This window comes from Natator depressus, chromosome 26, assembly GCF_965152275.1.
Source record: "Natator depressus isolate rNatDep1 chromosome 26, rNatDep2.hap1, whole genome shotgun sequence".
Taxonomy (NCBI): domain Eukaryota; kingdom Metazoa; phylum Chordata; order Testudines; family Cheloniidae; genus Natator; species Natator depressus.
The window spans coordinates 15,642,982-15,670,285 of NC_134259.1; the positions used below are offsets into that span (position 1 = coordinate 15,642,982).

The 27,304-nt window shown below is 46.6% G+C and overlaps 1 protein-coding gene across 2 annotated transcripts in view; it reads right to left on the reverse strand.

Annotated features, from left to right (window-relative positions):
• CKAP2L (cytoskeleton associated protein 2 like) overlaps nt 1-27,304 on the reverse strand; it is a 41,162-nt gene that overhangs the window by 7,971 nt on the left and 5,887 nt on the right. The window contains exons 2-7 of one of the 2 annotated variants that reach the window (XM_074939993.1): nt 21,536-21,602; nt 15,564-15,630; nt 11,638-12,944; nt 8,838-9,045; nt 6,152-6,307; nt 4,538-4,601 (exon numbers count right to left, since the gene is read on the reverse strand). In XM_074939993.1, the coding sequence (XP_074796094.1) occupies nt 4,538-4,601; nt 6,152-6,307; nt 8,838-9,045; nt 11,638-12,944; nt 15,564-15,630; nt 21,536-21,602 (1,869 nt within the window). The remainder of the gene's footprint in view (nt 1-4,537; nt 4,602-6,151; nt 6,308-8,837; nt 9,046-11,637; nt 12,945-15,563; nt 15,631-21,535; nt 21,603-27,304) is intronic. The other variant, XM_074939994.1, reaches the window with a different exon arrangement.

Consider the following 27,304-nt stretch of genomic DNA (forward strand, 5'->3'; position numbering starts at 1 on the left):
TGGAATAACAGAGACGTGGTGGGATAACTCACATGACTGGAGTACTGTCATGGATGGTTATAAACTGTTCAGGAAGGACAGGCAGGGCAGAAAAGGTGGGGGAGTAGCACTGTATGTAAGGGAGCAGTATGACTGCTCAGAGCTCCGGTACGAAACTGCAGAAAAACCTGAGTGTCTCTGGATTAAGTTTAGAAATGTGAGCAACAAGAGTGATGTAGTGGTGGGAGTCTGCTATAGACCACCGGACCAGGGGGAAGAGGTGGATGAGGCTTTCTTCCGGCAACTCGCAGAAGCTACTAGATCGCACGCCCTGGTTCTCATGGGTGACTTTAATTTTCCTGATATTTGCTGGGAGAGCAATACAGTGGTGCATAGACAACCCAGGAAGTTTTTGGAAAGCGTAGGGGACAATTTCCTGGGGCAAGTGCTAGACGAGCCAACTGGGGGGGAGCTTTTCTTGACCTGCTGCTCACAAACAGGGAAGAATTAGTGGGGGAAGCAAAAGTGGACGGGAATCTGGGAGGCAGTGTCCATGAGTTGGTCGAGTTCAGGATCCTGATACAGGGAAGAAAGGTAAGCAGCAGGATACGGACCCTGGACTTCAGGAAAGCAGACTTCGACTCCCTCAGGGAGCGGATGGGTAGGATCCCCTGGGGGACTAACATGAAGGGGAAAGGAGTCCAGGAGAGCTGGCTGTATTTCAAGGAATCCCTGTTGAGGTTACAGGGACAAACCATCCCGATGAGTCGAAAGAATAGTAAATATGGCAGGCGACCAGCTTGGCTTAACGGTGTAATCCTAGCGGATCTTAAACATAAAAAAGAAGCTTACAAGAAGTGGGAGGTTGGACATAAGACCAGGGAAGAGTATAAAAATATTGCTCGGGCATGTAGGAATGAAATCAGGAGGGCCAAATCGCACCTGGAGCTGCAGCTAGCAAGAGATGTCAAGAGTAACAAGAAAGGTTTCTCCAGGTATGTTGGCAACAAGAAGAAAGCCAAGGAAAGTGTGGGCCCCTTACTGAATGAGGGAGGCAACCTAGTGACAGAGGATGTGGAAAAAGCTAATGTGCTCAATGCTTTTTTTGCCTCTGTCTTCACTAACAAGGACAGCTCCCAGACTGCTGTGCTGGGCATCACAACATGGGGAGTAGATGGCCAGCCCTCTGTGGAGAAAGAGGTGGTCAGGGACTATTTAGAAAAGCTGGACGTGCACAAGTCCATGGGGCCGGACGAGTTGTATCCGAGAGTGCTAAAGGAATTGGCGGATGTGATTGCAGAGCCATTGGCCATTATCTTTGAAAACTCGTGGCGAACGGGGGAAGTCCCAGATGACTGGAAAAAGGCTAATACAGTGCCAATCTTTAAAAAAGGGAAGAAGAAGGATCCTGGGAACTACAGGCTAGTCAGCCTCACCTCAGTCCCCGGAAAAATCATGGAGCAGGTCCTCAAGGAATCAATCCTGAAGCACTTACACGAGAGTAAAGTGATCAGGAACAGTCAGCATGGATTCACCAAGGGAAGGTCATGCCTGACTAATCTAATCGCCTTCTATGATGAGATTACTGATTCTGTGGATGAAGGGAAAGCAGTGGATGTATTGTTTCTTGACTTTAGCAAAGCTTTTGACACGGTCTCCCACAGTATTCTTGTCAGCAAGTTAAAGAAGTATGGGCTGGATGAATGTACTATAAGGTGGGTAGAAAGTTGGCTAGATTGTCGGGCTCAACGGGTAGTGATCAATGGCTCCATGTCTAGTTGGCAGCCGGTGTCAAGTGGAGTGCCCCAGGGGTCGGTCCTGGGGCCGGTTTTGTTCAATATCTTCATAAATGATCTGGAGGATGGTGTGGATTGCACTCTCAGCAAATTTGCGGATGATACTAAACTGGGAGGAGTGGTAGATACGTTGGAGGGCAGAGATAGGATACAGAGGGACCTAGACAAATTGGAGGATTGGGCCAAAAGAAACCTGATGAGGTTCAATAAGGATAAGTGCAGGGTCCTGCACTTAGGACGGAAGAACCCAATGCACAGCTACAGACTAGGGACCGAATGGCTAGGCAGCAGTTCTGTGGAAAAGGACCTAGGGGTTACAGTGGACGAGAAGCTGGATATGAGTCAGCAGTGTGCCCTTGTTGCCAAGAAGGCCAATGGCATTTTGGGATGTATAAGTAGGGGCATAGCGAGCAGATCGAGGGACGTGATCGTTCCCCTCTCTTCGACATTGGTGAGGCCTCATCTGGAGTACTGTGTCCAGTTTTGGGCCCCACACTACAACAAGGATGTGGAAAAATTGGAGAGAGTCCAGCGAAGAGCAACAAAAATGATTAGGGGTCTGGAACACATGACTTATGAGGAGAGGCTGAGGGAACTGGGATTGTTTAGTCTGCAGAAGATAAGAATGAGGGGGGATTTCATAGCTGCTTTCAACTACCTGAGAGGTGGTTCCAGAGAGGATGGTTCTAGACTATTCTCAGTGGTAGAAGAGGACAGGACAAGGAGTAATGGTCTCAAGTTGCAGTGGGGGAGGTTTAGGTTGGATATTAGGAAAATCTTTTTCACTAGGAGGGTGGTGAAACACTGGAATGCGTTACCTAGGGAGGTGGTAGAATCTCCTTCCTTGGAAGTTTTTAAGGTCAGGCTTGACAAAGCCCTGGCTGGGATGATTTGATTGGGGATTGGTCCTGCTTTGAGCAGGGGGTTGGACTAGATGACCTCCTGAGGTCCCTTCCAACCCTGATATTCTATGATTCTATGACCAGAGCCTTAGTTTGAGGCCCCAAGTATGTGTAAAAAAAAAAAAAGTTATTAGAAGTGTAAAATTTGAATGTTACATGATTATTTTAATGGGACTGTATCTCACTTAAACGACCTTAAAAATCTTGACTACTAAACCAACCCTGTGGCTATTTTCAATGACAAGATTTTTTTGAGGCCCTCTTTTTCTTAATCAGCTTTCTCTTACCCTAACCCAGCACTCTGTTCTATATGAACTTGAAACGGTGGAAAGGGAGAAATTTTCACACCCAGATCCAGTCTTTCATCCCCACAAAGTCAGCAGTTACGCTGATTTCAGGGAATTAGGTTTGTAAAGAATAATTTCATTTTTAAAGTTGATCTGTAAGGGGCAATAACTGAGACTGTGCCTTCGTTTGATTATTTTCAGATGTGTAAAGAAGGCATGAAGATTTGGGGGCCTAGGTGTTTTGTTTGTTAGTTTGCATGTTTGTTTTGGGGAGGGAAGATACATTTATGTTGCCTCCCTTTATATTAAAGACCCAGGTCCTGCCTAGCCTGGGGGACTCATGCTTTGGCTTTGTCTAGACTGGAGTTGGTGGTCCTCTTATAATTTGAGCTAATTGATTGCAAATGCTAATTATGTTGATAACTGAGGTTCTCCCCAATTTTTTTGGGGGGTGGGGCACAAAGTTTTGTGGTTTGCCTGAGGCTGAGCCACCATGTCCTGATACTTAGCAAGCAATTGGCAATCTGACAGTAAATGCTAATAATTACAACAGGAGGACAAATGCTAGTCCAGACAAAGCCTATGATACCAAGAGAACTAGTGAAATGATATCATTTACAAGAGTCAAGAGACAGAAAATTGAGCAAAGGAGAGGAGAAGGGATTTTAAATCACATTTTGAAAAACTCTGTTTTGTCAGATTTTGTTAACACCTATTTAATTTCAGTGCCAAATGAGTATTTTAGATAAAGAATGAATAGGTGCAAGGGAGGATGAGAGAGACAAATATATACCCTAAACTGCACCCATGGTGGACTCCGCTCCCCCTCTCCTGACACTGCAGCGCCCCCACTCCAGCCAGGCTCCCTCTGCCTGAAACAGGGCTCATCTAGTGCTGCTTGCAGTTGGAGCTGGTTGGGAGCTGGAGCTTGCGCAGGAGATCTAGGTAGGAGGCAGGGCGACCCAGGTGAGCAGGGTCTCACCGCTGCTGATCAGGCTGGGCTTCTGCTGAGCAGAGGGAGACCTGCACTCCCCCCTCGTCCACCCCTAACCCTGGCTGGAGCAGTGGAGCAGCTCCCTGAGCCTGCTGGAGGAGGGGCCCCACCCCCACACTGAGGGCTGAAGTAGGGCTGGGTCAGCCTCTGCAGCAGCAAGCCCAGGAGCTACAAAAGTTGAACAGCTCATAGGTGATTAACGCAGCTGTCTACTAACTGGTTGGTGGGGGCAGGGCTGCCTAGGAGTTACTCATACCTGGCTGGGGCTGCAGCTCTATGTGACCTACATTTTCAAGACTTAACAAGCTAGCTTGGCTTTCAGAGGAGCTGAGCATCTGCAATCTCCAGGCAAGTCGGGGGGTGCTTGGGGGGTTGCTCAGCACCTATGAAAATCAGAGCACTTAGATGCCCAAATTTAGACACCCAAGTCAGAACGCTGTGACCTTATTTTCCTCCACTCCTAAGGAAACATCATCCCTCTTCAGAGGGCCTTTTCCCATTCATGCGTTCTTCCAGTTTCACCCAGCTAACCATTTGCTCAGTCTTTTCAAGGCTTAAGTTTCATTTAGTATGTGTTACCTTGGGATGCGTTGTCTGTATTTTTCAAAAACTCAACAACAACTTCTCTCAGCTCCTGGATTGGCTGCAAGAAAAAAAATTGAGAACTTTAAGGTCAGAGCACACTTGACTCAGGAAAATGTGGGCACCCGAACCAAGACTTTGGGTCCCAAAGACTGTAGTGTGTTCGGAACTCACTATTCCATTAAATCATAACCCATCTCCCCGCACCAGGCAGCCAAACTAAGGTGAATCAATGATAAAGAGAAGGGGAAATATTTGTAAGCAGACTGAAGTCTGTTCTTGAACAAGCAAGCAGAGGATTGCTAGATGCTGTCAGCAAGAAGAGAAACATTCCACTCCCTCCACACTTTGGTCTGTGTCGTTACAGTTCTGGTGTCCACAGTATGTTCCTGTCCTCTGGGAAAGCCTGTCACACACCTCAATGTCAGACTTTCTAAAACAAAGATTAACTGCCACCATCCCATGCTCCTGAGAGGGCTACAAGCCAGAGGCTGCAGTGACACCAGGTGGAAACAGGCTAGGCTTGAGTAGATGGAAGATAACAAGAAATAGTACAAGTGCATAAGAGACCTACATACTATGGCTGCAAATTGTCAGCTGTGCAGTCTGCCCATAGCTCCTCCCACAGCCCCTCCCACCAAACTATGCTGCCTTCATCAAGCCACGGCGACTTCCAAACTGTGGTTGAACGGAAAACTTAACATTGCCCTCCTTCCTACACTGTGATGGGGAACAGGTGTCTCAGTGACTCCTGTGTGTTTGGAGAAAGGAACATGATTATACAGTTGACCAACTATCCTCACCTAAAATTAGGGCTAGAGTGTAGCCATTTCAGTGTATCTATTGTTAGGCAAGACTTAAAATTCAGTTAGCAGTAAGACAGAAACCTACGTAACTAACAAGCAGAAACACCGGAAGCCCAAGAACACTGACAACTGTAAACACTTAATAAATGTATATGGTCAAATGTTCGCCCAGTAACTCGGCTCTTAGAACAGAATAAACCCTCTCTTCACAGCCCTCCAGATATATGTAAACACTCACCCTCACCCCATCCCTTCGCCTTAAGGTAGTTATGAATAAGTGATGTAATCAAAACAGTTTGATACGTATGTTCTGTTCCTATCACTGTCATGTTAAGTGCATTCTCTGTCTCTGAAACAATGTTTGTCTCTGTAAGAACAAAATAAATGCAAATGAAGTGATAAAAGAAAGGTATATAATTGGTCACTGCAACCCCACACCTTGGAAGGTGTTTATCAGTCTTCCCGGTACCGTAAATAAACCCCTTTCAGTATTGTCTGTGCCTGCCTGATTCTTGGGGAAAAGAATCTTTTTGCCTAACACTATTCACCCCCATATAAGCAGCTTTAAGAGACATTCAACTAATATGTTTACCCACAAACATCAATAGCCAGATCTGATTAGAGGGTCTCTGGAAAATTTGTTTAGCTTATTGGAGACGATGGGTCACCATTGCTGTTTTCCCCAGCCTCCTGAGACAGGAAATATCTGAATGAGGTTTGCTGATGTCTAGGCCACCAGAACTAGCTGGGACATTTGCAAATTCAGAGGAAGTTCTGATGAGAAGTTTGTGGAGCAATCACTCACCGCAGCACCAGCACAAACCGCTGCTTTATACAACCCAGTCATGTCAATGGTGCCATTACGAGCCAGCAGCTTTGCCTTGCATATCCAGAACTTTGCAAACTTCTCTGCCTCTGGAACACTGGACAGTGTGGTGAAGAGCTCCTCTGAAGGAAAACCCTACAAATCATATCAGGAAGAAAGGTGCAGGTTAGAAGGGAGGAAAGCCACTGACAAGGTTAACGGTTAACATCCCTCAAGGAGAGGAAGGATGGTCTTATATTTGAGGCACCTGACTGGGACTCAGTTAAATACCCAGTTCTGACATATATTTACTGTGGTGACATTGGGCAAATCATAGAATCATAGACTATCAGGGTTGGAAGGGACCTCAGGAGGTCATTTAGTCCAACCCCCTGCTCAAAGCAGGACCAATCCCCAACTAAATCATCCCAGCCAGGGCTTTGTCAAGCCTGACCTTAAAAATATCTAAGGAAGGAGATTCCACCACCTCCCTAGGTAACGCATTCACTTTCTCTGTGCCTCAGTTGGTCATCAGCAAAATGAGGATAATGTTGTGACAGGCCTATTGGTGGTTCACAGCTGTGTGTCAACAACTCACTAGGCCTGACATACTCACTACACCTAATACACTGGTCAGGATATATACCCCAAAGGTGTCATGTAATAGGTCATTGAAAAACTAACAACTTATTAATCATTAATATTCTTGAAAGCTATATGTATGATCAACCCACAAAGGATTATACAGATGTGCTGGAATTATGATTAAAATGTATTTAAGACAGACAGGTATGGGGGAGTTGATAAACAGGTATTTTCCAGACAAAGAAATGCAGTTCCGCCTTCTTGAATGTGTCTGCTATGTAAATTGAGCAAGGTGTGACCAAAGACAAAGAAAAGCCTATTTGCATGCCAGGCAATCAAAGCCATCGGCAGAGAACGTGGAGGAAAAAGTGATCACTTAATCTCACCGCGGGATGGAGACTGCGCCCCCAGGAAACCTTCCTGCCTCTTGAAATTTGAGTGAGTGAGAGAGAGAGAGAGAGACAGACACTCTTTTCAAAGGTTTACTGGACTATAAAGAAAAGGGCAGAGAACTCCTAAGTTATCCTTCACCTGAGAAGACAAGGAAAACCAGCACCTTGGATTCTGTGGGGATTCTGACTAAGAGCAAGTCAACCACTGCTGGAAAAGAAAGATCGTTCAAGGAGTCCTCACCAAAGACTGTAGCTTGTTAAGTTAGGTCTTAGGTCATTAGAACGCATATTTTTACATTTGTTTGTAATCCTTTCTATCTTTATTCCTTACACCTGGTATCGCTTAATCCTATGTCCTTTTGTTAAATGAACTTGTTTTACTTTTACTATAAACCAGTTCAGTGCTGTGATTGAAATGTCTGTCAAATCCCAGTTAAATTAATGAGTTGTAGTGTATTGTCTCTTTAAAAGAAGCAACAAATTTAACTTCTGCAAGTGCTCCAGGAGAGGGCTGGACACTGCAGGGAGACAGCTTTGGGGAAATTTGGGACTGGGAGAATGTTGGTCACTGGACGGTGGAAGCCAGGATGTGACCTGCACAATTGTGTGCACGCTGTTTGTGTCAGAGCTGTCAGCCACAGCAGCATAACATTTAAGGTACCCAGGGTTGTGGGGCAGGCAGTGACACAATCCCTTCCTGGTCTGGGATGAACCCCAAAGTGTCACAGATGTATCACAGGGGTGTTGCGATGATACATTTAATTTTTGAGAAGCTGATACTGTGGTGATGGGGGACCATATAAATACCTATACAGATCATGTACAGTCACGTGGCATTTCCAGCAATGAAATTCAACAACAGTAAGGTTCTTCAAAAATGTACAGATTTAGACACAAGTTAAGGTATGATGCTGGACTTGGAAGTTTCTGGGACCAAATGCACTGTGAGCAGCAAGAAAAAATTTGTGACAAGAAATTTTAAATCATGGGTAACTCTCAAGGTATCAATTATTTTGTCATCTATTAATGATATAAAATTCCCATTTTAGCACAGATTTCAGTGCTGCTTTGCTCCGTAACTGAAATCTCCACAGTCCACAGGATCTCAATTATATCTCTTACTGCAGTGGGCTATGGAATCCTTCAAGGAAAGCTGAGCAACAGATTTTCATCCTATCACATTAATATTTCACTGGTAGGAAAGAAATTGGGTCAGTATGGACACTGCAATTTTGCCTTAGATCTGTACTGGGAGTTTGCTCCAACCCAGATGGCTGCACCTAATTTAGGCATCAAAGAGCAAATTGCAATGGTCCTCATCTTGACTAGAGACACTGCAGAGTGGAGCTGATTGATAAGAACTATAAGAACAGCCAGACTGATGGTCCGTCTAGCCCAGTATCCTATCTTTCGACAGTGGTCAATGCCAGATGCTTCAGAGGAAATGAACAGAACAGGGCAACTATCAAGTGATCCATCCCATTATCCAGTGGCAGCATCTGGCAGGCCAGACCCAAGCAGTAAGGCCACTGAGCAAAAAGAATGCTGCATTCTGGGGCCTGCAGTCTTCACAAACCATGCCCCCGTATTACAAGTTAGGGTTCCCTCAAGCTACCTCTGCAAAACTTCATATGCTATCTCTGCCTAACAGTCTCCCAAAACACATTAAGAGGAGCAGGTTGTTAAAGCCACTCCTGCTCTGTCCTCACCTTCTCAGCGAGTTCCAGACACTCTGCCAACATGCTGTTGATCTTGTCCGACACGCAGAGCTGCTTTCTCTTCTCCTCCTCCTCCTCCTCCATGCCATCCCAGAAGGACAGGTTCATCATCGTCTTGGTTGGCTTTTTAGCAGGCAGTGTCATGGGTGGACGTTTATACGATTTCCCTTTGGATGCCAGCCACTGCTCCAGTTGCTTCCTATCAAAGGGCAAATAGATCATTAGACCATCAACATCAGATCACCAGTTCTCATTTACCAATGCTATCCCCTGGGCTACAGCTCTGATTTTTGTCTTAGTCATATGTTGCTCATAAAGAGCTAATAGATATGACAAATATTCCAAGATCTATTGAAAGAGCTGGGCAAGGCTAGGAAAGAACTCTCCTTTTTAAAATTAAAGAGTCAGTTGCACCTCTTCTTTCCTACTCAGTAAGATGGTGAGATCACTGGTGTTTCCAGTCAGACCATCGCTACAGTACTTGATTGATTTATAAACAAATTACTACATTCTGAATACAGCCTTCTAATGATTCAGCATTAAACCAAAGCCATAAGCTTCAACACTTGTCCTATGCTATGGGAAATTTCAGAGAACCCTTCTTGCTGCATCTGAATTTACAATCCCTTTCTATCCAAAGGGAATCATTAGCACAATCTCATTGCACTCTCAGGCCCACTGCAAAGCGAAACTGACCCTATTCTAGCAAGTTTCACTTTACTGTTTTTGCTGGGGGTAAGTAGAGTGGTGGGGTAAGATATGCACAGGAGAAAGGGAATTGCAGAAAGGGTATCATGCTGTTGCTATTGCTGCTGCTCAAGGAAGAGCTCCAAGTTTAGCAGAGACCTACTTACCAGGTTGATATGAAAGAAGCTACCCAGTGAGTTCCAGAGACAACACTCTGATGGGAGGAGAAAGGAGCCCAGAGTGCCTCCCTTCCCTTCTCCTAGGGGTTACCCTTGAATTTCAGCAGGACCCTGTCTCCATTCTTGATCAACCTTTAGTTAATCAGGTACATTTTTGAAGCTCAGACTAGAAGATATGATGACCTGGCAGATTTAGGCCCTAGTAATGGGCAGCTCTAAGCAAACCCATCCAGTTTAAAATTATTATATTCAGGGCCAAATGTTTGCCTTAAAGCAACTCCATAATTCATAGAATCTTTCAGGTACTTTCATATACATTAGAAGGTTTAGATTCTGTGCTTTCCGATGAGCCCAGACAGCAGCTTGAAATGAGCACGAGAGAGAGGAATTCAATAGGCAGCAAAGTTGTAGGGATTTTCTGGAGGTGAGGAGCAGTGATTTTAGTAAAAGAATGGGCCCACCATCCACAAAATGATTGCTTTTCAAAGCAGCCTATTTGCATAGTCTGCAGGACAGAGGGAAAAGAGTAAGGTTCTTTACCTTTCAAATGTTCTGGTCAGAAACAGGCCAGAGCTTGATTGTAACCTGGATGCTAAGGCAGACTTGTGGCTTAGAAATCTCATCTATTTCTCATTCATGTGTTTTTTCTGTCTCTGGACCAGGGATCGGCAACCTTTGGCACACGGCCCACCACAGTAAGCCCCCATGGTGAGCTGGGCTGGTTTGTTTACCTGGCGTGTCCGCAGATTCGGCCGATCGCAGATCCCACTGGCTGCGGTTCGCCGCTCCAGGCCAATGGGGGCTGTGGGAAGCGGCACGGGCCAGGGGATGTGCTGGCCGCCCTTCCCACAGCCCCCATTGGCCTGGAGTGGCGAACCACGGCCAGTGGGAGCTGCGATCGGCCGAACCTGCAGACGCACCAGGTAAACAAACCAGCCCAGCCTGCCTGGGGGCTTACCCTGGTGGGCCGCGTGCCAAAAGTTGCAGATCCCTGCTCTGGACATTAATACCAGTCAGAATGTAAAACACCTCAGTAGCCCCAAACCACTAAAAAGGACAGACTACTACCAACAGAACTTGCAGGTCAATTTAAGAAGATATTCCATCTCCTTTCAGATTGACATAATCCTGAATAGATCTGGTAAACTATTTTTGAAGGAATAGAACACCTATTGAAATGTTACAGATATCTTGGTGCAGATTAGCAGCATGTCTACCTGGCACTAGGTAATAAACATTTCACTTCCCCAGACCGGATCTGTCCATATCCAGACAATAGGATTTACCCTAGCCTGCTTTCAGCAGACCACCTCAAACAATACACTGAATACAATTCAAAGAGCTGCATTTCCTGCATATGTTTTAGATATTGCTTGTGGCATGGGAAATACTGAGCCCTTATCTCTTATTCACAGTGTTGTTTAGAAGGGTACTGACAGAATACTGCAGTTTAATACATATCCAAATTGTGGACGAAATCTGGTGGGAAGCATCCATCTGAGAGGTGGAAAAACACTGGGATCCTGGTGAACAAATGAACCTCGAGCATCTCATTCTGCCTCAGGATGGCTGTATCTAATTTAGCAATAAGTAAGCTCTCTCTTGAAGAGAAACTTCCTTCAAGAGGTATCAGTAGCTGAACTAGACACAGTTACTGCACCAGTGGGGTGGGGGAGAAGGTAGAGGCCCAGCCAGGGCATTTGACCCCCTCATGGAGAGGGAGGCAGCAGAAAGGTAAAGCAGAGCCCTTACCACCATGAAGCAGGAGCTCATCTCCTTTGGGTTGACTCTGAAGAGGCATTACCTCCTGTCTCTCCATGAAGACAACTTGGCTTGGTGAAGGAGTGAGGAAACAGGTTAGCTGCCATGTTCAGGGTTACAGGCAGGAGAGAAATGAGGAGAGAACCAGAAAGGCAGTTACTTACTTGCGATTCTCAGCAGCTGGGGTCTTGGGATCCTGATTACCCGGAACCTCTCTTACCCTTAACAGCTCTCGCTTGGGTGTTTCTCTCATATTCCTAAGCCTGCCAACACTGGGTTGGTCTCTGGACATGCATGTGCTTGCAGTACAATTTCTGGGGAGAGTGCTTTTGGATTTTGTATTACAAGCCTGAGAAGCTTTCTTCAAGTCTTTAATGCACTGCTTCCCTTTTGTTGCATTCATTTGCCAGTTGGCTGTACCACTTGTTTTTGAATTGGGTCTCTCTGACATGGGTTTTGATTTTGCTTTCAGTTCCATCACAGAGGGTCTCTTGGAAACATGAGAATTTATGGGATACCTTGTCAGTTTCAAATCTTGTCCAGCTCTAGCCTGTTGTTTGGACCTTCCAACTTCCAGAGCACCAGGAGTTTTACATGTTCTTGAGTGCTTCACATATTGCTTTTGTGTGGGCTGTCTTCCAAGACCGAGCCTTTCAACTGCCTGTAATTTCACTGTGTTTTGCCTCACAAAACTGGGATGTAGACACTGTTTTTCTGCACCTGATTTCTTGGATAGCCAAGTTCTAGAAACAGTAAATATCTGGGAAGGAGGCACTGACCCCAGGGCTTTGCTGCTTGGTCTTTGAGGACACATGATTTTACAGCCAGGTGGAGATTTTGCTAGTTTATTCTGAATTAGTTCCTTACTGGTCCAACAGGCAGTAACTCGGTCTTTCAGATCCACATTGTTCCTTGGAGCTGTGCCCAAGGTATGTCTGTGAACCAAACCTATTTTCCTCTCTGGCTTGTTTAAACCAGTCCTAGATTGTACTTTGATGTCCAGCCCAGACTCTGTCCTGTTCTCAGAAGATTCTAGAGTGGTTTTACTAGGAAGGTTTACTTTATCACAGTCTACCATTTTTTGCAAATTCTCAGTTACTGAGTGGTGCTCCCCACACTGGGGATCTTTTCCAGTCTGGGTCAACATTACAGCCCTTTGATCTGTGACTGTCCCCGGATTTTCAGATTTCCCAGTCTCCTGTATTTGATTTAACTGATGACAGGTAGAAGATGATGCCATTCTGTTCAGTTGCACACAATGGCTTTTGTTTGGCAGAAGGTTGGCAGGTGGCCCTGTACTCTTTCCCAGAAGGTTGGGAGGTACAGTCTTTGGCCTCTGGGACCCAGGGGCATTTGAGGACCTGTGCTGAAGAGCATGACCTGCACTTCTTGTATTTTTGACAGCAGGTGCATGATCCTTCGGTATGCATTTGGACACTTTTGAGAGAACATCCTTCTTGGGCTGGACAACCTGAGGAGAGAGAGGATAAACATTAGTCTTAAAAATAAGAGAAATGAATAGAATCCACCCCCAGATTCAAAATTAGATCAGGAGTTCATACTTCATATACATTTGAGAGAGAGTTCTTTCTTGTTTGCAATCCTTGGGCCCTCTTTCCACACCCATTCTCTATCGCACAGAGGCCCTGTGGTAGCTGTTTACATGAAAGAGTAATGGACACAGCTGTCCTGAAGTTTTCAATATCAGAGGCCACATGCATAGACCTCTCCATAAGGTGCATCCTGAGAGGAGACTCAACTTTTGAGTGCACTTAGAGAAGTCTGTGATGTGCCCATCTTCTAAGCAAATGAGGCACTGAGTGCATCCATCATTAAAAGGCACAAGAGCCTTGCAAACAGGGTAGTTTTTAAAGCTTGGGAATGTATGCATTGTACTCAGTGTTGGAGTACTATCCCAATACATACATGTGCCAATCCAACAGGGACTGCTGACCAAAAGCCTCCAGCTCAAGTACACTAGGCATGCACATACCAACAGTGGAATATGTATGTTGACAATCACCCAAAGGAGAACAAAAATCATTTAAAAATAGCCATTTAAGGTGGTTTAGTTTTGTTTGGATGTAATCCACACTTTCAGTTCTGAACTTCTGTGCAGCGTTGCTACCCTGGTAGACAGCTGGTGTTTCACCCCAGAGATAACTCTATCTTAGCAGTGGCTGAAACAACAAGCATATTGGCATGTTTCCAGAAGGAAAGAGCTATAATGATGATATTTTAAAGTCTGAATTTAATGCTTAGTGACTAGAGGTCTTCAGCATTTTTAATATATTTAGTAAGAAAAGATTTGTATTTAATTGCCTCTTATGCCAAGCTAGCTAGCACTCCATTGACACCAATCTCTTTAGGGCAAGGAATCCATTTTATTGTGTCAGGTTTCAGAGTGGGTAGCCATGTTAGTCTGTATCAGCAAAAACAACGGGAGTCCTTGCAGCACCTTACAGACTAACAAATTTATTTGGGCATAAGCTTTCGTGGGCTAAAACCCACTTCATCAGATGCAGGGAGTGAAAAATACAGTAAGCAGTATATATATTACAGCACATGAAAAGATGGGAGTTTCCGTACCAAGTTGGGGTGTGTGTGTGTGGAGGGGTCAGTGCTAATGTGGCCAATTCAATCAAGGTGGAAGGGACCTATTCTAAACAGTTGACAAGGGGTGAATATCAACAGAGGGAAAATTATTTTGTAGTGACCCAGCCACTCCTAGTCTTTATTCAGGCCTAACTTGTTGGTGTCTAGTTTGCAAATTAATTCCAGTTCTGCAGTTTCTCATTGAAGTTTGTTTTTGAAGGGTTTTTGTTGAAAAATCACCACTTTTAAGTCTGTTATTGAGTGTCCAGGGAGATTGAAGTGCTCTCCTACTGGGTTTTGAATGTTACAATTCTTGATGTCTGATTTGTGTCCATTTATTATTTTCCATAGAGACTGTGGAGTTTGGCCAATGTACATGGCAGAGGGGCACTGCAGGCATATCACAGAATCACAGAATATCAGGGTTGGAAGGGACCTCAGGAGGTCACCTAGTCCAACCCCCTGCTCAAAGCAGGACCAATCCCCAACTAAAGCATCCCAGCCAGGGCTTTGTCAAGCTTGACCTTAAAAACCTCTAAGGAAGGAGATTCCACCACCTCCCTAGGTAACACATTCCAGTGTTTTACCACCCTTCTAGTGAAAAAGTTTTTCCTAATATCCAACCTAAACCTCCCCCACTGCAACTTGAGACCATTACTCCTTGTTCTCTCATCTGCTACCACAGAGAACAGTCTAGATCCATCCTCTTTGGAACCCCCTTTCAGGTAGTTCAAAGCAGCTATCAAATCCCCCCTCACTCTTCTCTTCCGCAGACTAAACAATCCCAGTTCCCTCAGCCTCTCCTCATAACTCATGTGTTCCAGTCCCCTAATCATTTTTGTTGCCCTCCGCTGGGCACTTTCCAATTTTTCCACATCCTTCTTGTAGTGTGGGGCCCAAAACTGGACACAGTACTCCAGATGAGGCCTCACCAATGTCGAATAGAGGGGAACGATCACGTCCCTCAATCTGCTGGCAATTCCCCTACTTATACATCCCAAAATGCCATTGGCCTTCTTGGCAACAAGGGCACACTGTTGACTCTCATCCAGCTTCTCGTCCACTGTAACCCCTAGGTCCTTTTCTGCAGAACTGCTGCCAAGCCATTCGGTCCCTAGTCTGTAGCAGTACATGGAATTCTTCTGTTCTAAGTGCAGGATTGTGCGCTTGTCCTTGTTGAACCTCATCAGGTTTCTTTTGGCCTAATTCTCTAATTTGTCTAGGGCCCTCTGTATCCTATCCCTACCCTCCAATGTATCTACCTCTCCTCCCAGTTTAGTGTCATCTGCAAACTTGCTGAGGGTGCAATCCACACCATCCTGATATGTGCCACCATATGATGGCATATATCACATTGCGAGATGTGCAGGTGAACGAGCCCCTGATGGTGTGGCTCTTATTGTGTGTTTCTACAGAGCCCCTAACCATGTCTGGGCTGATTCCAACATAGAATACAAAACTAGAGTGTCATAAGAGAAAGGTCTTTTCTACTTACAGGCCCTGATTTAGAAAGTGGTGGTAACTGTGGATTTGGCTGATTGGTCCGGTCCTTTAAATAGGGTCTATAGAAATCAAACAAAATATCAATGTACCAAACAGGGTGTTGGATGAAGGATTAAACATTAGGCAACAATTCAAAAGCAGTTTTAGTGTTAGTAGTTTCTGAGAAGCTTTTTAATAGCAGAGACCAGTTAGTCAACTCTGTGACACTGGCAGACCAGGTGCCAGCTCACACCAGAGCCCCAGGTCAATTCACTTATGTATTAGTATAGATCAAAGTGATTGTTAGATGTATGTGTGACACTCTGTACCCTAAAGCAACACTCTGGCAACCCCATATTTACCATGGTGATAGGATTATGATATGTTTTGTACAAAGCATTCCTTGTAAGGTATCATTTTAAAAGTCTTAATCTGTTGAACATTAATATCCTGTGGAATTGTATATGCTATCATTGTATGTGGAGTTATGGAGTTTTGCTATGTGTGTGTTACTGAAAACTGTTGTGAAGTTGGAAACACTCACATCCAGCCTTTCAGGTACAACAATGGAGGAACCAGGTGCGATAATGGCCCATTAAAGGGAATACATACTCACAAGGACTGTCCCAGGAACCATATACAATGGAGACTTCTCAGAGAGAGCACCTATTGAGACTGCTTGCCTCACATCATAGCAAAGGATCTTTCCAGCAAGCTGGAAGAAGCTATAAAATGGGGAAGTGACATCATCGTTTGTCCTCACTCCCCTCACAACTCAACACCTGGAAACACATCTGGAGAACAAAGACTGAACTGGGGAGGTGGTCTGAGGATGAAAAGAGAACTCCCACCCCCTGTGTATGAAGGAACTATACCATTAGGGTGAGACACTGCTTGATTTAAATCATGTCTAGTTTATAGAACTCAAATTGTGATTTTACTTTTATTTCTTGGGTAACCAATTTTGATCTGTATGCTTATTACTTATCACTTAAAATCTATCTTTCTGTAGTTAATAAATCTGTTTTATATTTTACCTAAAACAATGTGTTTTGGCATAAAGTGCCTGGGAAATCTGCTCAGGAACAAGAGCTGGTGCATGTCCTCTCCACACTAAAGGAATGGTGGACTGGGTTATAAATTTACACTGGTCAGGCTTCTGTCCAGGGCAAGACGGTACAGTTCTGGGGTCCTAGACTGGGGAGCTGTGTGGAATTGGCTGGAGCCTCTTTATTGTTGGTTCATGAGTGGTTGGCAAAAGCATTCATGTATCACAGCTTGGTGCGTCCCTGCCTATGGATTTTTTTTTTTTTTAATTGAAGTGAAGATATATTTACCATTGAAATAAACTGGCATTTGAGGCTAGGGCATAGGCAGTTGTGAGCCAGATCTAATGCTGCAGCAGCCAGCATGAATGCTGGATACAAACCCCAGGAAAGGCACAGCACTAACATGTCCAGGGCAGTTCTCCCTACTTCTCATGAGGCTTGAAACAGCCAAGCACCCACGTGGGGTGCAGAAGGTGAGAACCACAGCAGCCATGTTAGGCCTGGAGGGTTATTCCATCTCCACGTCCTGCATAGGGAGTTGCTTTTAGTTTCTCACCCACAGTACCAGCTCCGGCACATGCGGGTCATAAGACCATTTAGGAAAGATGCACTTGTACAGATTCAGCAGCACCGTGTCCTGGGATTTCAGCTGCCCATCAAAATGACACTTCATGTGACCATGAGTCCCTAGTGGCTCTGTGATTTGTTCTTTGTGGCCCCACTTGGTCCTCAGCTCCACCGGCTTAAACCACAGCACATCCTCTCTGTTAAAGAACAGCCATCTTGCTGAAGATTTTGAAAGGGTGACCACTGAGCTCCAGCTGCTTGATGATGTGTTAAGTGCAGTACCAGGAGAGGTTTGCAGTTTGTAACAGCATCACAGTGTGAGAAGGAGCCCAGGTTGGTAAGCCAGAGGGCTCAGTGGTACCCGAGTTCCAGGTTGCACCCCAGGGAACCTGTCACAGTATAAGAGTATATTTGGTGTTTAAACTTCATGAGAATGAATGGAACGTTTCTTGCATTGTTTTCACTTATCTGTATCCTGTTATAATGTGGTAGCAAACATTTACATTGTGTATATCCTTGTAACAAAATAACCCATCAAAGGACAAGGACACCTTGTGAAATGCAAATGAAGAACTTTAACAGAAAAGTACTAATTTCAAAGCAAGTGGTCATTGTGTGAGATGACCGAGGTCAAAGACCCAAAATGCATTCCTTGGTCATCAAAGGAAAAGCCCATGTGGGTACTAACACTGTCAGCTTGTTTTCTGTGAGAAGAAGCTATAAGTATGGATTCAAGGAAAGATCTTTCATCTCTGGATTGTTTGGACTCTTACAGGGAAGTGCACCAGACACAAAGCAGAAATCCCCAGAGACAATCGGAGTATCCTGAAAAGACTTTTGGGAAACTGACAGTTTATTATATCACTGCCACCATTTGGAATGACAAACTGTGACTTATCTGTCAATATATTTTACCTGCTTTAACCTCTCAATAATTCTTATTTCCCTTTCTTAGCTAATAAAACTTAGTTTACTATAGAATTGACTACCAGCGCTGTCTTGAGTGTAAGATATAGAGCACCAGTTGATTTAGGGTAAGTGACTAGAATCTTGCGACTAGAAGCAACCTAAATGTGATGTGATTTTTGGTGTAACCAACCATTTTATCACAAAGTCCAATTTTGTCTGGGTGGCAAGATACACTGGAGAGTCTAAGGCCTGGTCTACACTTGCAAGTTTTCGCACTAAAAAAGTCAGCTTTTTGCACTGAAACAAAGTGGCATCCACACTGACAAGTCATTTTTTGCGCCCAAACTCCTCAGTTGCAGCACTGTAATAAAACCATCCCAATGATGGACATAAGGCCTTTTGCGCTGAGGCTTTAATGCTGTAGTACCAGTGTGAACGCCTTGGCTGCTTTTATCACTGCAGCTGGCCTCTGGAAGTGTTCCACAATGCCTGCAGTGACCACTCTGCTCATTGTTTTGAACTCAGCAGCCCTGAAGGCATGCGTCCCTCCCCTTTCAAAGCTCCTTTCTGATGTTCTGACAGCCTGGGCTGCTGTGCTGCTCTGGGACATAAAGCAAATCATTATTGAGGAATGCTCCTGCTATCTCCCACAATAGGAACAGGGGCAGGCAGGGGTGCATATGTATGTGTGACAGTGAGAGAGACTGTGCTATGCAGAGCTGGGGCGGGGGGGGGGGGGGGGGGGCGGGGCTGAGGTTGGGGTCTCCCCCTCCCCATGTCTCAGGACTGATTACTTCCAGCGGCTGTCTGAATTTATGAGACAGCATGCCAACACTCTCCCGCAACACACGATGTCTGTCTTCTCCCCCTACACACACTTGCTGTCACACACTGTCCCCCCCCACATCAGTTGAAAAGCAGCTGGCAATGGAATTGAGAAACCTACATCATGTGAGGCTGTACCTGCCCCGCAAATCCTTCCCAAAGCACCCTGCGGCCAGTTGCATAGTGGAATAGCTACCACAGCTGCTCCAGCAACACAAGGAGCCAGTGTGGACATGCAACAGCGCTTTTAATTGAAGTGCTTTAAAAATGGTATAACTTTTGGCATAAAAACTTACCAATGTAGACATACTGTAAGGCAGGGGTGGGGAACCTCCAGCCCCCTACTTAATTTCATCTGGCCTGCGGCAATTTCATCTTGCACTGGCTGGAAGCCCTGAGCCTCGGTGCCCCCTCCATGGGGCTGGAACTGCAAGCGCTGGCTCGCCCCACTGTGTGGGGAAGCTAGGATGCCAGGCCTGTCGGTCAGCTCTCTCTGCAGCCCTTTCTAGGCACAGGGGTGATCAGGGAAGCTCCAAGTCCATGTGCGCCTATCCCTGCCTGCACCATACAGAGCTGCCTGGCCACATCAGGAGTGGCACAGGGCTAAGGCAGGGAGAGGAGCCCGCTACGCTGCCACCTGAGGTAAGCGGCACCTGGCCAGAGCCCACACCCCTCACCCCCTCCTGCACCCCAACCCCCGGCCCCAGCCCTGAGCCCCCTCCTGCACCCCAACCCACTCCCAGAGAACATACACCCACCCCAAACCCCCTGTCCAAGGTCAAAACTCCCTCCCCCACCCTAACTCACTCGCAGAGCCTGCACGTCCACTCTGAACTCCCTGTCCCAGCCATGAGCTCCCTCCTGCACCCCAACCCCTTGCCCCAGCCCTGAGCCCCCTCCCACACCCCAATCCCCTCCCAGAGCCTGCACCCCAACCCCCTACCCTAGCCCGCTCCCTGAACCCCTCATTTCTGGCCCCACCCCAGAGCCTAGTGGAAGCCCTGACGGCCCCTCCCTCCCACCCCCCCCCGGACAGGCCTGTGTGGGCCCCATGACTGATTTTTCTGTCGGTCAGTGGCCCCCAATAGAAAAGAGGTTCCCCACCCCTACCCTAAGGGGATTGTCTGGGACTCCATAATAAGACTCGTATAGTGATCCAGGAGTTCACATTTATTACTGGCTTGGTGAAATCTAATTATAGAACACACCACCAGTTTGGGGTGTCGGCCCTAAGAGAGCGACTCAGGGTCAGGAGCCACTCCAGACAGCATGACAAACTGTAGTGCAATATTAATAAAGATTACCAACTCAACAGGAATTTCTAGAGAGATTAATTTTTGCTCAGATACCACTTGGATGGTGGGATACAAGGGCCTAGATAGAGAATATATATCGGATCATAACTGTGCACTGACTAAGTGACTGAAAGATGATGGATTTTCTCCCCTCCCTACTAAGCTGTATTTCTGATCTTTAGAAACCGCCAAGCCATGCAGCCCTCGAGGCCCTCCACTACCACAGGCAACATATGGATTCAATTTTGGCCATTATTTGAAAGGCAGGGAGCAGTTTTCTAACCCTGGCTCCCAGCCCTTATTCCTCATCACCTCACAAACATGTACGAATTTTTTTATTTTTATTTATTTATTTATTTTACAAAGAGGACTCACTTTTGCCATAGTACTAGTACCTGTCAACTGAATATTATGCCAGAATTAAAGAGTCAAGATGAGAAAGTCTCTAATGCCTCTCTTCTACCACCTCACACTATCTGAGCTATTTGCTTCCTCTCCTTGGGAGCATGACTTTAAAAATATTAGCACCAAATCTCCCCATATCACCTTCAAATTCCCCTGCTCTATTCTCTCCAGGTCACTGTTATTAGGTTCTGCTCCCCTATATTTTTACTACCTCTTTAATGTTGGCATCAGGCACAAAATGCAGTCATTGTGCAATTTACAAACCTCAATTAAAGACAGACAAAGCATTTACACAGAATATAGTTGAAAGTCAACTAGAAATCTAGTCTTTTTTTTTAAAAGGTGAATTAAGAACAATTTCAGGTTCTACACCTGCTCCCTCCCACATGACTCCATCTGCCAGTTGTCGCTTTACAACCTCATTTTTAAAAAGTGAAACGTTTTTCTGTGAGAGACCCCCACAGAAACAAGGGAAACTGACCAAGGCCGCTGTCCTCCAACAGGATTTCCTTAAGCATAAGAGTCTGTCCTCAGAAATCCTACTCCCGGATTGAGCCCTAACTCATAACAAATAAGATTTTTTTGTCAAATACACAGGGTGATTAATTTTTCAGTTACAGTAATCTTAGATCTAACTATAGTCAACATATTCAGACCAGTGTAATTTGAGTCAACTATATCCCTTTAATTGGACAAAAAGACTCAAAAAATACATGAAGAGGCTATAACTAAGAAGAGATGATTCTGTTTTATGACAGCAACTCTGTGGGGCCCACAACTTGAGAACCGGGGTACTAAAATATGTTCCTCTTTGTAATTATAGGGGCAGCTAAGCACAGGGAAACAGGAATTCTCAGCTAATCATTAACTGAGAATTCTGAAGTTAAATATTAGCAAGCAAGACAGGATTCAATTAAAAATTTGTTCAAACTCACTTTGTATTTGGACATTTCAGCTTTCCTTTAGCTGCTAAATACTCCTGAAGCTTGTTCTGCCGCTCTTCTGCAACGAGATCACAGTAAAGTATAATATACATTTTAAAAAAATCATAGGACTTAATATTTCTAACATATTAATGAGAGTGGCTGATTTGTTTTAATTCACATTTAAATTATTTTACCCTAAAACATTTCTTGGGCTCCCTTCTCTGCTGACTGCAGTAGGTGACACTATTCCTAGAAATATGTCACTGAAATGGATGTACCATAAAACTAGTTTACATTTGTGGTGTTAATATTCAAGCTAACGTCTGAAAGTAAGACTTGAGTTCTATAAGACATAACAAAACAAGGTCTCATCTTTCAGATGAAAGTTTGTTTTGTTTGGGGTGATTTTGGGAGTACAGGGCAGGATGGTGCTGTGCTGAATTGTTCAAAGGTTAAACTAAAAAGGAGAACTGAGGCTATGTCTACACTACGGACCTTACAGAGGCAAAGGTCTCCTGTGTAGCAGCTCTATGACAGTGGGAGAGCGCTCTCCTGCCGGCATAATTAAACCACCTCCAATGAGTAGCAGTAGCTATGCCGGCAGGAGACACTCTCCCTCCAACATAGCGCTGTCCACCCTGACACTTTTGTTGGTGAAACTTATGTCAGTCAGCAGGGTGGTTTCTTCACACCCCTGACCGACAAAATTTTGCCAACAAAAGTGCTAGTGTAGACAAAGCCTAACATGATGTTTGCTGCCATCACATAGTTCACTCTGTTTGTCTGTTATACCCCTTGCCCCACCTGGTGTCTTTCCTATCTATTTAGATTGTAAGCTTTTGGGGGCAGAAATCATCTACTACTGTTTGTACAGCGCCTAGCACAATGGGGTTGGCCCCTAGGCACTAGCATAACAAACATGTTAACTAAAATGAGTTAACAGATGCTTTCCCCCACCCCCAAAGTGAGTGTGACATTCCTCTCTGGTATTATCTGGACCAGTGATCTGCTAGGTTACTCCAATCCTTGACTCTGGCAGCCAGCCTTACCCTGCTCTGCTGTGAGAACCCCCACCCCTGAGCTGTTCACGCACAGCCTCTGGCATGTAAGCTGCTCTTTGGATTGTGCAACCGAATGACACTAGCCAATATCTCCGGTCCCAGACACAACCCTAGGAAACCTCTGTCTTGCAGTGTCCAGGTATGCCCGCTGGACGCTGCAAGCTTATATAAGTTCATCAGTTTAACAAAGATATTGATATGTTATCAGGCTCGTTAGCCCAAAGGGAGTCTGACACGCTTCAAACCAAACGCACTGCTTCTGGTAGAACAAACAAATTTATTAGCTACGAAAGATAGGTTTTAAGTGATTATAAGTCAAAGCATAACAAGTCGGATTTAGCCAAATGAAATAAAAGCAGAACACGTTCTAAGCTGATTTTAACACTTCCAGCACCCTTACAATCTTAGGGCATGGCTACACTTGCAGATGTAGAGTGCTGTGAGTTAAACCCGCCCTCGGAGACCCCAGCAGGGAAAGCGCTGCAGTGTGTTCACACTGTCAACTGCAAGCGCACGGGCGTGGCCACATTTGCGGCACTTGCAGCGCCATTGGGAGCGGTGCATTCTGGGCAGCTATCCCACAGAGCAGCTTTTCCCATTCTGGCGCTGTGGCTTGTGGGAAGGGGGCGGGGCATTCTGGGTCCTGTCCCAACGCCCCGTGATGCATCGTTTCGCATCCCAGCAATCCCTGTGATTCCATCCACACTTGGTGCCATCTTTCAACGTTTTTTGTACTGCGTGCGCCGTCTTCACTTTCGGTCTGCGGGAATGGAGCCCGAACTGCTGAGGAATATGCTGATGGGTCTCGCCAGCATGTCACGAATTGCAGTCGAGTTACTCCTTAAGCTACAAACTGACAGTGAGGAGTCTGACTACGTCGACTCGCATAACGCATACAACATGAAATTGCTTGCGACATTCACGGACACGCTCACCACAGTGGAACACTACTTTTGGGCTCGGGAAACAAGCACCGAGTGGTGGGATCACATCGTCAGGCAAGTCTGGGATGATGAGCAGTGGCCGCAGAACTTTCAGATGAGAAAAGTCACTTTCATGGGACTGCGTGCTGAGCTCACCCCCACCCTGCGACGCAAGGACACAAGATTGAGAGCTGCCCTGCCAGTGGAGAAGTGGGTGGCTATTGAAATCTGGCAACTCCAGACAGCTACTGATCGGTCACTAACCAGTTTGGATTGGGAAAATCAACTATTGCAATCGTGTTGATGCAAGTTTGCAGGGCCATTATTCGCATCCTGCTCAGAAAAACTGTGACTCTGGGTAACGTGCATGACATTGTGGCCGGCTTTGCACAAATGGGTTTCCCTAACTGCTGAGGGGTGACAGATGGGACGCACATTCCAATTCTGGCACCAGCCCACCTAGCCGCCGAGTATATAAATCGGAAGGGATATTTCTCTATGGTTCTTCAGGAGCTTGTGGATCACTGTGGGCGTTTCATTGACATTAACGCAGGCTGGCCTGGAAAGGTGCATGACGCATGCATCTTTCAGAACATTGGCCTGTTCAGGAAGCTGAAAGCCAGGACTTTCTTCCCAGACCAGAAGATCACCGCAGGGGAAGTCGAAATGCCCATTGTGATCCTTGGAGACCCCACTTACTCTTTAATGCCATGGCTCATGAAACCCTACACAGAGAGCCTTGACAGCAGCAAGGAGCGGTTCAACAACAGGCTGAGCCAGTGCAGAATGGCTGTGGAGTGTGCTTTTGGCCATTTAAAGGGCCACCGGTGCTGTCTGTATGGGAAGCTGGACCTGGCCGACGACATCATCCCCACGGTTATATCCGCATGCTGTACCGTCCATAACATTTGTGAATGGAAGGGTGAAAGATTCACTCGGGCATGGACCTCGGAGGTTCAACACCTGGAGGCTGAATTTGAACAGCCAGAGACCAGGGATATTAGAGGGGCCCAGCGCAGGGCTGCAAGGATTAGGGATGCGTTGAGGGAGCAATTTGAGGCTGAAAGCCACCAGTAATGTTTGTTGCCCTGCACGGGAGTGAAGTGCAACAGTTCCAATGTTAGTAGGAATCTGTGTTTGCTACGTATGATGCACTGACTTGCAGTGCCTGTTGCTTTCCTGGGCTATGGTATCTTTCACTTAATGCAGTAATAAAGAATGTTTTCAAAGCCAAAAAATTCATTTATTGAAAAGAAACAACTGCTTGGGAAACAGAAACGGAATGACACATCTGTGCTGTGTGGCACGAGGGAAGGGAGTGGGGTGGGGAAACAGGACAATCACGGATTTGTGTATGTCCTGTTATCATACTCAGCCTTCGTGTCTGGAGTGCCATGCAATGAGTGCTGCACTTCAGCCTGGCTAAAATGCATGGTGATGGGGGTTCAGTGCAGTGGGTAAGGGTCGTAGTTTGCAGGGCTGGATGGTGAAGCTACAGGTGTTGGAGGCAGCTGGTGGCGATAAGAACCCGGATGTTGGGAAAAGTGGGTTGGCGGTGACATGGGGGCACAAGGGAAAGTTTTGGGAGAAGGGCTGCGGGGGGCGCAGGCATGGAAGTTCTCCGCCTGCAGTGCTACAAGTGCCTGTATCAAGTCTGCTTGGCGCTCCATGATGCTTAGCAGCCGCTCCGTGCTTTGGTGCCGGCGATCTGCATTCTGCTGATGGACCCTCCTTTCACTCTCCTGCACTTTTTGATTTTCATTAAGGACTGCTGCATGACTTCATGCAGCATGTCCTCTTTGCTTCTTCACGGACGCTTTCTGACTTTTTGGAGTCTTTCGGTCGTTGATAACAAGGACGGCTGGGACCTCAAGGTTGCATCTGTAAAGCCAAAATGCAACACTTAATGTAGGCAGCATTGTTCACACCAGACAGAGCAATGATTCGGACATACTTCAAGTACAGTGTACACAATAGCAGAAACTGCCCGTCCCAAAACGAGCGCACATAACCCACAGGAGTCCCAAAATGGTGAGTAAGCACAGGGGCAAGGGGGACTGATTGCTTTACGGCCGTACTGTCCTCTGGGGTTCTGTGCCTTGGGGAGAGCCAACAGCTGCAGGAGGACCTTATACTGAACACTATCCCCACATTTTCCACAGGATGAGTTCATCCTGGAAGATATTTCGCTGCTGAGGGTGACCTGGGAAGCAAGGGAGGGTCTTCTCCTACAATGCGGCTTCTGCTCTGGCCCATATACAGCTTGCCTGTGTGCAGCAATAGTCCCCCCAGCCCATCACGGCACAGTGGTGCGGACCTGTTGGCCTTACTGGGACAAGGAGCACAGTAGCTCTGCCAAAGAACCTGCGCAGGCGGATTGCCCAGCTTCTGCATGAGACCTTTGAAGAGATCACTGAGGCCAATTACCACGATGTGAGAGAGCACATCAATGCCCTATTCCACACCTAGGCATGCATGCAGCCCTACCCTCCTAGCCCCAAGAGCCTGCACCAAACAACTTCCTTTCCAAAATAAAAGCCGCTTACCGGGAACCTCCTCTGCTGTTTGTTCTTCCCCAAGCACCGTCCGCTGCGACTGGCTACCTTCCTCCTGGCTTGAAAACAGCTCCTGGCTGCATGCACCTAGGGATGCTAGGCTGTCCCCCTCTTTCTCAGCACCCTCGCTCCCGGTTTCCTCCTCCTGCCTTGTTGAACTGGGCTCTGAAGCGTACATGGTGGTCTTCGGAGTGGAGGTGGGGTCGCCCCCAAGTATTGCGTCCATCTCTTTGTAGAAATGGCAGGTCACGGGGGCAGCACCAGAGTGGCGGTTTGTCTCCTGCGCTTTGTGGTAGGCATTCCGCAGCTCCTTCACTTTAACCCTGCACTGCAGCGTGTCCTGCTCATGGCTCCTTTCCATCATGTCCCTTGATATCTGCCGGAAGGTACTGTAATTCCTACAACTGGAGCGCAGCTGGGACCTGACAGCTTCCTCCCCTCAAACACTGAGGAGGTCCAGCACCTCGCCATTGCTCCATACTGGGGATCGCCTAGCAGGTGGAGGCATGGTCACCTGGAAAGATTCACCAAGAGCACTCCACGCCTGGCTAAGCAAACAGGAAGGGGATTTTCAAAATTCCCAGAGAATTTAAAGGGCGGGTCTGACAGTTGGTCACCTGAGGGCAGGGCAGTAGAGTTCAAAGTGATGACCAGAGTGGCTAGAACAGGCATTGTGGGACACTACTGGAGGCCGATCCGAGCGCATTAATAGACCAGGGCATCCACACTGGTGCCACGATGCTCCAGCTGGGGCCCAGCAAGCGTTCTGCTTCTCATAGAGGTGGATTATCAGGAGCCCTCCAGGCGCGGAGTCCGGGCGCTCTACGTGCCTTGCCAGTGTGAACACGTCCGGGGTTAGGGTACCCTGGGCTGCTTTAATGCACTCTAACTTGCAAGTGTAGCCAAGCCCTTAGATCAGGGACGGGCAAACTTTTTGGCCTGAGGGACACATCGGGTTTCCAAAATTGTATGGAGGGCCAGTTAGGGGCGGCTGTGTCTCCCCAAACAGCCAGGCGTGGCCTGGCCCCCACATCCTATCCGAACCCCCAGCTTCTCACCCCCCGACAGCTCCCTGGGACTCCTGCCTCATCCAACCCCTTCTGCTCCCTGTCCCCCCCACCCCTGACTGCCCCCTGCCACCCCATCCAACCCCCCCACTCCTTCCTGACTGCCCTCCCAGGACCCCTGCCCCATCCAACCCCCCTGTTCCCCGCCCTCTGACCACCCCAACCCCTATCC